The sequence below is a fragment of the Tiliqua scincoides genome, chromosome 1 (assembly GCF_035046505.1).
Source record: "Tiliqua scincoides isolate rTilSci1 chromosome 1, rTilSci1.hap2, whole genome shotgun sequence".
In the NCBI taxonomy this organism is placed as follows: Eukaryota; Metazoa; Chordata; class Lepidosauria; order Squamata; family Scincidae; genus Tiliqua; species Tiliqua scincoides.
The window spans coordinates 48,307,588-48,319,766 of record NC_089821.1 but is presented as its reverse complement, the minus strand read 5'-3'; the positions used below and the strand labels follow the sequence as shown (position 1 = coordinate 48,319,766).

The 12,179-nt window shown below is 45.3% G+C and overlaps 1 protein-coding gene across 2 annotated transcripts in view; it reads left to right on the top strand.

Moving 5' to 3' along the window:
- Positions 1-3,020: 3,020 nt before the first annotated feature.
- IPO7 (importin 7) overlaps positions 3,021-12,179 on the top strand; it is a 49,130-nt gene continuing 39,971 nt past the window's right edge. Inside the window, exon 1 of one of the 2 annotated variants that reach the window (XM_066639845.1) lies at positions 3,021-3,247. In XM_066639845.1, coding sequence (XP_066495942.1) covers positions 3,110-3,247 — 138 coding nt within the window. In that variant the 5' untranslated portion in view covers positions 3,021-3,109. Of the gene's footprint in view, positions 3,248-9,990; positions 10,010-12,179 lie in introns of those variants that run through there. The other variant, XM_066639846.1, reaches the window with a different exon arrangement.

Genomic DNA, 12,179 nt, shown 5'->3' with positions numbered 1-12,179 from the left:
ATCTTACCAGAGTCAGGGGAAACACATCCATGAGGCTAGGTGATGGAGGGTTACATAAGCAGCAGATTGCAGGGGGGCAAGAGGGTGGCAAATTCAATATGCCCTTCAACCCAAGTCTGCCACTGCTTCTGTCTGGCTGGCCAAGGACACGAGGCACAATGATCCACTTTATACCCTGCTAAAAGTGAGCAGATAGCAAATCTTCTGACTCCTTACCTTGCTCCTGATGCAACTTCAAATGTGGAGGCATCTTCCTTTCAAACTTCTTGCTGCCTGTGGCTTTTTCACCAAGATTTCGATGACTCTCAAGGCTTTATGTTTGTTTTTGCTTATTGTTCTTTCTTGTAATGTTTTTATTATATTGCTGTTTTCTTAATATTCCTGAGTGTTATAATACGTTTTAATATCTTTGTTAACCCCCTGAGAAGGGCAGCTTTTTAAAACAAACAAACAAATAAAATCAAAACTTCTTTATAGGTGTAGGAGATATTCTGCTGGCAAGCTATGAGGGAGGAAAAAGTAATAGACTGTGCTTGGTGAACATGCAACCTTTCACTTGAGATTATCCAAATGTTTCCTTCTCCTAGAAATTGCACAGCAACTCTGCTTTGCAGAGTCATCAAAGTCTTTGACATCAGCATCCTACAATTGCTCCTAATCCCAGGTCTGTTTCCCCTAATTTCAGAACTGTTTGTGTACAAAACAACCAACACATCTCACACAAATGGCCCAATCACTTTTGGACGTTACACCAACAGCGCACTGACAATGGTGCCATATCCTAAGACTATTCAGGCAATGTCACACCAGCTCAGTTCTCCCAGTAACGCTGGTGCAGCCCTTCCCAGTAAGGGCTCAATCCTATCCTGATGCAGCTGTGCCAATGAGGTGTGTGCTGCATCCTGTGGTGGAGTACATTTTGGTTCACACAGAAGTATGTTTTGGTCCACGTAGGACACTTTCCAGTCTAGTGTGAGCCTAAATACGATGATGCTAATTTTCCATAATGATTTTCTATATTCAAAAGTTTTTAAAGAGACTGTGTTTGGTTTTCCATATTACTGTATCTGGCTGCTGATGCCGCATGGGTGAGTAGACCTGGGCTCTGCATCGGGAAGCCTGGTAGACCTGAGCTCCAAAGAATTTTCAGGCAGTTGCCTGCCCTGTTTTACCCCCTCCCTGAAGGGCCTCTGAGAGGAATTTTATTGGGGGATTAAAAGTTTCTTTTGGGTCCCTTTCCAAAGGGGGAGGGGGAAACAGAGTGGGGGAGGGTGGAGATTAGGGTGAGCAGAACAGGTGTGGGGGGGAGGCAAAACAGAGCAGGGGGAATGACAGCTGGAAAAATATTTGGAGCTCAGGTCTACTGGGCTTTCCAATGCAGAGCCCAGGTCTATCCATCCAAGCAGTGTTGTTGGCTCGTTACAACAATATGGAAAACTGAACACACTCCCAAGTCTCTCTAAAACCTTTTAAATATAGAAAATCCTTGCAGAACATTAGCATCATCATATTTAGGCTCACACTAGAATGGAAAGTGTCCTGTTTGCACCAAATCATACAGCAACAGCTATAACCCCACAGCTGTGTCCCTGAGCTCCTATATACTCCTTCATGGGAAGTGGAACTACAAGCCAAAGAGCTACTGTTGCAGGCCAGTTTCCTCCTGAATTTGACACCATGTTAAGGAGTGTCATGTATGCATTCCTTGGCCCAACACATCTGGCTTTCAGGAGCAGCAGATACCAGCATCCCAGCCATGCCCATGTGGGCAGCCAGTCTAGGTGAGATAGGAAAATATAAGACCGCAGGAAATTTCTGGGCCCCCTTCTTTGGCTCCTGGGCCCCATTTTGGACCCTGGACCTGGGTACAAATACTCCCTTCACCCCCTTCTCATGGGCCCTGCCTCCCTGCCTGTGTTCTGCCAATCCCCGTTGCCACCTTCTCCTCATTCAGTTTTACCCATGTGGAGGGGGTTCCTAAAGAAACTCTATGCCCCCTGATAAAATTCTTCTCAGAGGCCCTGGCTTAACCACCCAACCCATCATTCAGTCTGCATCTTATGCACATCAGGGTGATCGAAATTGATCCACTCTACTGGAATATGGCAACCCTACTAGGTTTGTTTTAAGAACATAAGAACATATGAAATGTCCTGGATCAGGCCAAGGGCCCATCTGGTCCAGCCTCCTGTATCTCAGAGTGACCCCCTCGATGCCTCAGAGAGCACTCAAGGCAACAAGAGACCTGCATTCTGGTGCCCTCCCTTGCACCTGGCATTTGAGGTAGGCTACTTCTAAAATCAGGAGGTTGTACATACCCTGGATGGCTTGTAACCTGTGAGGGACTTTTCCTCCAGAAATTTGTCCAATTCGCTTTTAACCCATTTTTGCCCAGCCCACAGGCATACACATTTGATCCCTGTTGTATATATGCAACGTTGGACAGAGATAGCTTAAAGCAGTGTTTCTCAAACTGTAGGTTGGGACCTACTAGGTGGGTTGCGAGCCAATTTCAGGCGGCTCCTCATTCATTTAAACATTTTCTTTTTAATATGCTAGACTTGATGCTACCATGGTACGGGACTTCGGGCCCAATCCTATCCAGCCCTGCTGAGGCTCCCTACCAGCCTGAGAGCTCCGCCCCCCAGCTACGTCACCGAGTAAATGGGACTTACTCCTAAGTGTGGGTAAGATTTCCGCCTAGGATTGTTCAAAATGTTCCTGCCTGATGATGTCACTTCAGTCATGACATCACTTCTGGTGGGTCCTGACAGATTCTCATTCTACAAAGTGGGTCCCGATGCTAAAAGTTTGAGAACCACTGGCTTAAAGGCCAGATGCCACCACTACATCATGTGGCAGGGAGTTCCGCAGGCTAATTACATTCTGGGTAAGGAATGCTGCCTGGTGCTGTTTTGTGCCCACACAGCAGGCCTGCCAAGGCAGCTAGAACCAGAGGAGGACTACGATTCCCGTGATGCCAGGCGGCGGCGGCGGCAAGAGCGGCGGAAGGCGTCGGCCTCGCAGCGGCGGCGAGGAGCTCTATCCGGGGCCTTGGTGCTTCTTCCCTCCTTTCGCGCCGCCGGCTGCCGCTGCGGAGCGGTGGTCCATGTGCGCATCGAGCGCCGCCGCCGCCGCCCAGCCCGCCTGCCCAGCCGCGACCATGGACCCCAACACCATCATCGAGGCCCTGCGGGGCACCATGGACCCGGCGCTGCGAGAGGCCGCCGAGAGGCAGCTCAACGAGGTGAGCGGCAAGGCGGCGGCGCGGACGGCCTGGGGCGGGAAGCGTGGCCCGGCTGCGGCCGGGGCAGTGCGGGGCGGCGGGGGCCCGGGCGAGGGCGAGGCCGAGGCGCTGGGCTGGGCTGGGCTGGGCTGGGCGGACGGGCGAGCCGAGAACAGCCATGTGGGGCTGGGGAGCGGGGCGCGGAGGCGGCTCGGGGAGGGCGGGGGACGCGGGAGGTCACCTCCAGGGACGGAGGGGCGAAGCGGGCCGGGCCGGGCCCGGTCGGGCCGGCCGCGTTCTCCGGGACAGGCGCTCGCACGCGCGCTGAGAGGCCGGGTGCGGGGCCGGGCAGAGCCGGCCTCCCTCGTTCCCCGGCACGAAGCCGCCTCGCGGGGCGCGCAGCGTGGGGAGGAAGAGGGAAGCGGCGCGGGAGGCAGGGAGGGAGGCCTCGCGGCACGCGCTGGACGGACGGAAGGGAAGGCCTCGGCAGCCGCCGGCCCTCCTGTCAGGCCGCCTTCCCGCTCCCTCAAGCATTGTCTGCGGGCACATGGCAGCAGCCGCATCCAGGGCGCGGGGCGGGGAGAGCAGCGGGGCTGCCGTCCTGTCCACACTTCCCTGGGAGTAAGCCCCATTGGCCACAACAGGACTTACTTCTGAGTAGACACGGTGTGGCCTCACTCGCCACCGCTGTCACAGGGGAGGAGGCTGAGAGCCCAATTCTAGCCACCCTTTTCTGGGAGGAAGCCCCATTGACGCTCATGGGACTTACTTCCGAGTAGACATGCCTAGGATTGGGCTCCAATCCTAGGTATGTCTACTCGGAAGTAAGTCCCATTATAGTCAGTGGGGCTTCCTTCCAAGTAAGTATAGCTAAGCTTTCAACTTGAAGAGTTTGTTCCTGTGCCACTGAGGGAGTTTTTCAGCCCAATTCTGTGCTTGTCTCCTCAGAAGTAAGTCCCATTATAGTCAGTGGGGCTTACTCCCATGTAAGTATGGCTAGGATTTCAGCCAGGAGAGCTTGTTCCTGTGGCACTGAGGGAGTTTTTCAGCCCAATCCTGTGCTTGTCTACTCAGAAGGAAGTTCCATTGAGTTCAGTGGGGCTTACTCCCAGGTAAGTGCGCATAGGATTGTGGGCTTTAACTGTCCCTGTCAAGAAGCGACTGAGTGATTCTAAAGTAGCAGCAGCAACAGCAGCAGCAGCACAGGATGTCATTAGTCCATATAAGGACACAAACTTTGAGTTTTTAGGTTAGCTGGAGTCGGAGGCCATCCATCAAGTAATGGAGTGCTGTAGGATGATTGAAAGGATCTGGGGGTGGGGAACCCTTTGCCACCAGCTATTATGGAACTGAATAGTTCCATAAGTAACATAGCACCAACTTTTATTGTAGTATACAGTCTACAGAAGATGAGTCAAGGTCAGTGGCATAGCCAGAGGGGGTGCAGAGCACTAAGTTTTGTAGGGAGCTTATTCCCAGAGTGCAAGGTGCCCCTCCCACTCAGAGCCATTCCTGGCAGCATGCTCCCCCTGCTTGGAATGGCTCTGAAAGGGAGGGGCCCCTTGCATGTTGCAAAGAAGCTCTTTGGAAACTTAGTGCTTTGCACCCCCTCTGGCTACGCCACTGGTTTTCACAATGCAGGGTAGTTTGCTTTGTAACTGAGAAACTTGAATTTTGGGCTAAGGTTATGATATTGTATTCTATCTGTTCCCGTTTCTTCTCTAAACTTGAAATCTGATTAGCAAGATATGGTGAGAAAAGTTATCTTGTTAACAAAAGCAAGTTTTTTAAAATAGCCCCTGAGGACTTACTGTAAATGTTAATAGTCCTGGTTACTCCCTGTAGCTGCCATCCCACTCTTCAGAGTGGGAAAAGCTAACAGAATTGTCAGTATGATTCTGTATGTTTTGATGGTCTGAGATGGTGGTTCCCAGAGTTTTTCACTTTCATACTCCTTGGCAGCCTATTTCCATAAATTGTACCCCTCATATTAGCAAAATGTTTGTAATTAATATAGTTACTGTTATTTCAAATTTGTTTTCAACTGCTGATTTGTATCTGACCAGATACAGCAGTTGCCTTCTTTCCTGCCTTGCCAATCCTGCAAGGCATTCTCATACAGACCTGTCTTTTTCCTGCATTATTCAATTCTTGCTCAAGTACCCCTGGGGTACACGTACCCCATGTTAGGAATCACTGGTCTAAAATAACCTGTCCTATGCCTTACTGAGCTGCTTAACTCTTTAGTATACAAACTTAAGAAGCCGCCTTATACTGAGTCTATTGGTTCATCTATCCCAATATTGTTGACACTGACTGCCAGCAGTTGTCTAGGGTTTCAGATAGGAATTTTTCTCTCACCCTACCTAGAGGTGCTTCAATTGAACATGGAACCTTCTGCGTGCAAAGCATATGCTATCTGCCCCTCCCCCCGCTAGATGCTAATATTTTCAGTGGTTATTGTTGGAATGTAGAAAAACATGGAAAGTTTGCAGTGAGGAGGCTTTGGAAAGTTTGCAGTGAGGAGGCTAGCAGCCTACAGAGTTAACTTGAAGGCTGTGATGTAGTGGAAAATAAGATGACTATGAAGGATAAGTCTGTGTTGACCCCCTAGTTTGTATGGCTTACTTAAAATGCTAACTTGCATGCAGTGCTTTCACTTTGTTTAGTCCAGTGATGGCAAACCTATGACATGTGTGTCAAAAGTAACACACCAGGACATTCTGGGTGACATGCAGTGGAAACCATGGTGTTAAATTTGCACCGAATGTGCTTTTTAGATATGTGGACTTATCATAGCCTCACATATAGTTCAGAATAGAGCCTTCGCTTGTTAAAATAGTTGATGGTGCTCTGCCTATACACCAGATTACCACTGGGTGTTTGCAGCTTCTGAAAATGGGAGGATATAAGGGTGACAGCGCATCAGTGAGTCAACATAGCCAACAATGGTTTAACTCAGAAAATGTAGAAAGTGATGTCATTGGTGATAAAGGGGAATATGAAGGTTGATAAAACTAGCCTGGAACATGGTCTGTCAGCTTATGTCATGTAACCTACAGCTCTGAAAATGAAATGATTGTGTCATGGTTTCATGACAAAGTAGATGGGGAGAGGTTGACTTTCCTTCATCTATTTGTTTTGAGATTTTAAAAATTAATGCATTTGTGAATATTTTCTGTTTTCTTATGTATGTGGGTTTTTTAAAGGATACCTTGAGACAGTGAGAATACTTCCATTGCAAAAAAAAAAGTAGTAATAATTTGTAAATAATAATAAGAGTAAAAATAAAACAAAGTAAATGTGCTTTACAGTAGTTATATTCAAGCTCATGTTTGTGAAAATTTTAGATTGTGAGCTCTTTGAGGACGGAGAACCATTAATTTTTTAACTTGCTATTTAAATCACTTTGAGTGACTTTTTATTGAAAAATGTTGTATATATAAATATTCGTAATGTAGTAGTTTTGGCTTCTGGTTTAATAACTGATAATTTCATACAATTCTGGAAGATATGTTGATATGCATCATTCATTATTTCCACTTCTGCAGCTATTAATTGTTGAATAAAAGTGGAAGGTATGCCTATATTGCATTGTCCAAAGTGATGGCTATGACTAAGTCATATACATATGACGAATATAACTTATGAAAGTATATGGTATATGTATTGAACAAATACATAACCTGGAGTTTTTGCCTGAAGAAATATACAACATAGTGTAATGCTAGTTCAGAAAATTAAATCAACTTACTGGATGTGGTGTTCGTTTTCTGCAGTGAAACATGATAGTATGTTATATGCTGCATTAGTATCTGTATCTTGTTCATTTAGAAAGCACAGCACATGGTTCCTTTGGCATATGTCAAACTAGTAAGCTCTATAGAGATGAGAAAATGTTAAAATACCCTAGTCCTCCAAAACTTGCTGCTGCTTCTGTACATGCTAAACTTAGTGACGAATTTTAGACCTGAATGTAAGGATAAGGATTCACATAAGGATTTGAAGCCTTTTAAATCCTTCTTTAATGTACATTGTAAAATACATTTTCTTAAAACTTCCCTATCTTTAAAATGTTTTGTGTTCTCTAATTTAATAGTTATATAAATAAATACTTCAAGGAACCTGTTTACATGTTGCATGTTTTGTTTCTTATGTCTTAATTTTTTAGGTGAAATGTTTCCAGTGTACTGACATCAGACTACTGTTTGCCATTGTTTATTTATGAAGGCAATATCTTATTATATTGTGTTAATCCTTGTGTTATCTGTTGACAGATGTGCGCTGAGCCAGAGAGGCACTGGGGCAGCGTGAGTGTGTGCTGGCACAGGCGGACCAGCATGGCATGGGAGAGGGCGGAGGAGGGGAGGAACAGAGGCAGGAGGAGCATTTCTGGGTTGGGGGAGGGCACCCCGGGGTGAATTATGCCTGGCAGGGGAGTGGGGCCAGCTGTGGTGGCACAGGCTGGATCCCAACCCCTTTCCCAAGCGGTGTTACTTGGAATGCTTGGATTTGTGTCTGTGAAATCACGGGCACAGATAGGACTGCCTGGGGCATTGCTTGGGGTAAGGGGACTGAAATCCCCACACTCTGAGTTGTGACTTGGGCTGCACCAAACCTGCACTGGATGCAGCTCAGGCCAGTTGGTCTGTCTGTTCCAGCTCAGTTTAGGATTGAGCCATTACAGGGATGTCATGGTCTTATTAGTAAGCTATGTATAGGACTAATAACCTTTTGACTCTGAAACTGGTTTTAATAACCAAGGGATAAATTGGAATCTGAAGAGAGTTTGAGGATACATCATTTATCCTTCATCCTGGATTAAATAATTGGCTAAACAGTATGGATGTTACCCATGCTGTGTGTTGAGAGAGTGCAGAATTTCCTACAAACCAGTAGTGACTCACAGATGACTTTGTAGTGAGGAAGGAGATTGGATGAAAACTGTGAAGACTTTGTCCATGAAAATGAAGGTTCAGGACAAGTCAGCAACTTCCAGCAGTCCTGATCGTGTAAATAAAACCATTAAATTGGGTGGAATAAGTGTTTAAAAATGCATATATTATGTAACATAACACGTAAAGAAGATCGTGTGACAAAATTTGAAGAATTTATTGTTATCTGAATATTTTTATGTTTATTAATTTTGGTGCAAGGACTAAGATGACCATTAGAACCAGCAGCTCTGAACTGAATAAGAAACATTAAAAATTTAATATAAGCAATTTTTGTGTTACACAGTGAATTTCTTCAGGTATGATGCTAGAATAGCCCTTAGGATCTGGCCTAAGTTGCTGAAGCGGATCCCAACTCCCTCTCAGGCCTGGTCCACCCACCAGTCTGCCCTCCCCTCACCCAAAATGCTCATGTCCCACCTTCCCACCACCCTGTCCAACCCCCTGCACTGCCTCGCCCGGCCAATGTGAACTCACCAGTTCTAGTCCCTTTAGGGAGAAGGGCGGGATAAAAATAAAGTTTTATTATTATAGTCGTGGTTCTGGTGCAGGGAGGCCAGCATGTATCCTTGTGCTGGTCTACCTGGCTAACAAGTCATTGCAAATGTATTTTACAGCATGTTCATAACACTTGTAGGCCGGCACAAGGGACTTGCGCCAAAAGTTTGTACTCTGAGACATCTACATGCACTCTTCCTGGTGGTAGCAGTCCAGTTACTACTTTAAAGTGTGGTCAGACCCAGTCACAAATAAAGTAGCTGTAGAGTGGTCAATTTTAAAAGCAGGAGGGGTGGAGGAATGAGGGGAAGTTGAATTCTCTCTTTCCTGTGATTTGCTTCCTTGCTCTTGATTGCCTAAATTCCCTTTTCTTGAGTTGTGCCATGATACTGGCAGCAAGCCCAACTGGAAGAAAAGTGTCAGAATGGTGGTGGTACATGGAAGGGGTTCAACTCTCCTCAGCCACCTGTCCATTGTGCTCTTAAAAATTGATCCTCACCCCTGGTTGTTTAACCTTATATTTTTTGCTGCTTGCTTTATACATGTTTGGTACTGTTGTGAATGTAAATAAACATGTCTACCAATGCCAAAGATACTTTAGACCAGTGATTCTCAAACCTTCCAGTTTCTGGAGCCTTTATGCTCCTAAAAGAAGTCTCAGGAAGCCCTGCTAGTGCATGTGCAGTGTGGCACAGTGCTCAGCACAATGTTGAATAGCAGCAAAGAACAAGAACAGGAGGAGTGTGAGGAAAGAGAGCCATGAACAGGGGAGGCGGGAAGGACAGACAAACAAACTGAGCAGGGGACACACCATGGCGGCTACTTATGATGTGCTTGTGAAACCCCTGATGATGTCTTGGGGAGTCCCAGGGCTCCTAGGAGCACACTTTGAAAAACACTGCTTTAGACAAAGCAGATTCATGGTTTGGTAAAAGTGGTCAAAAGATGGTTAAGATTGTTTGGGAAGTCTACAGCAGTGTGGTGTATACAGCTGCCTTTTCTAAACAAGAATAAGCGATTAATCTTTTAAAGGCTGAGAAAGTCAGTGTCAGATGAGGCTTTACATATCCTGGGCACCAGGCACCTAGCAATTTCATCAGGATGCCTCATTGATTGGCCTTCTTATTCATTTCTCCCTCTCTGTTGTTCAAAAGCTTTTTAACTTATGGATCCTGCCTGCTGCTTCCCAGCTGGTCCATCTACTCTGAGCTTGTATTAGCAACAATGCTGGTGTGAGAAAACAAGAGACTGTTGTTGTCATCCATGTGAAGCCCTCTGGTGGCTCCTTGCATGAGCAAATGCACCCGGTTACAGCCATGGCACTAGCACAGTGAGTACTAGAAGTTCCCAGCAGGATGCTGTCTGGAGCTGTGCTGTGGTGTGTCCTGTTCCTTTGCCCATGGATGACTAAGGTGGAGTATTTGTACTGCAGGAAGCTGGTGTGTTGTCACATGTTTGGAATGAGCCAAGACAAAAGCAAGACTGAAATTGCCCATGCTTATTGACAGCTGATCTTGCGCTATGACCTGGGCTGTCAGTACAAACCAGATGCAGATTTTAGAAGCGCCAAGAACTCACCTTTTAGCACCTGTCTCACTGAGCAAAAGGAGCCACTGTGGTAAGAAAGACTGGCAAGAATGACTAGCACTAGGAGGACTCTGATAAGGGCCACCTCTTCTCTCCTACTCCTCCAGTAATTAATTGGTTGCTGGATTTTTATTTTGTTTTGCTGTATTACTGCTGCAAGATGTGACCAGAGACACTAGCATAGGTATTTTATGTAAAATAACTCAGTAAATAGTTAAGAAATTTAACTGACTCCTACATTTTAAGGTTGGCTTCTATAGGTAGAAAGCAAATGTATAGGTTGTGCTTTTGTCAGTAATGAAGTGCTCTATTGTATTGAATGTTACAACATGATTAACCCAGAGTGCACACTTCATTATGCTTGTTGGCTTTCTATCCCTGAGTCAAGTGTTTGTCCTCATTTGCAAAGACTTACCCTTGTAGCAGCTTGTATCTTTGTTCCTAACCATAATTCTGGAGCACTGTTTGCTGTCACAGTTATCTGGTTACTACTGAATATTAACAGTATATTTTACACATTGCATTTTTTTTTAATATTAAGGTATGTTGGTGCTCATATTCTTCTAACTAGAAATACTGTGTATCCTAGGCTAATAAAAGGTAAATTGTCTTGGTAACTTGTAGTTTTTAGCATATTTTTTGGAAAGTAATTTACATCAAACTTGGTGGAACTTGCTTTTGATTGTGCATATTTAGGATCAGACTGCCTGTTAAATTTGAATAGCTTTGCAGAAAAGAGTGTAGAATCCTCAGTATAGAGAAGTTTGTTCATGGTGATAACCAATATTATGCTTCATCTATTAAGATTGTCCCCTGGGAACTAGCAACACTGGTGTAGGAAAAACAGTTCAGTTTACTCAACACACATGGTTTTTCAGGCACTGCTGAAATAGTGCGGAATCCAACGCATGAGAAATGGTATTGGTGCCACTCTAGTCACATATGAATTGGGCTATGGAGAGACTGAGCCATATTTTCACCTACACAGATGGGTGTGTCTGCAACTTTTCCAGGCTGTGGCTTACTACTTGATGACTTTGAGATTGTTTGGTAGTGGTGACATAACGAGTATATTACTATAATTCATACCTGATGCATAAAAGATAAAATAATGTGAAATTTTCAATTTATGTTCCAGAACTTAGTTTAGAATACTGTATGAAATAGGTGGTGCTTATAATTAAGCAGAGAATTTACATCATTGCCTGTTGGTACAGTTGGAACCACAAACAGATGTCTGTGTACATGCATGCTGGCAGTTTGATATGGAAGCATCATATTAAGCAAAGCAGTTTTTATTTTTTAGCTCCCTTTTGCATGTATAAGTATCCTGATGCATTGGTTTTTGGTGCCTTTTATATCTGCATTGCTGTTGGTGATTTAGTGCCAAAATCAAGCTAGGTACAAACCACATAGATAGCACGGGCTCTATCAGTGTTACCTTGCTATCTTGTCAGTCAGATTAATGTTGGAACTTGTGTAAACATGACAAAAAGGAATTTTCATGAAAATTTTAAGGAGCACAAAGGATTGGCATGAATCCAGCATAAGTAGTAGCATGAGATGGGCTTTTCAACCTTGGTGTTTCTGCAAGTATTTCTGCCTCCAGGAGTGAATTCTGTGTGCAGGAGTGGACAGCTTACCACACATTTGTCCTTTCAGCAAGGGAGAAATTCCTTCACTTGCTGGTGCCTCAGAATCTCTTCTTCACTCCATATTCTTCTCACCTAACTTGCACCTTTTTTCAAGTACTGGGCTCAGACAGCTGCAGAGCTGTACCTTACAACTAGCATACTGCTTCTACACTTTCTACACTTCCAATGGTGTCATGCCAGGAAGAGCAATGCCAGTGTGTTTCCTGTGGAAGTGATGGCGCTTCAGGAACACCTACAATAAGAGCATAAGTACAGCCC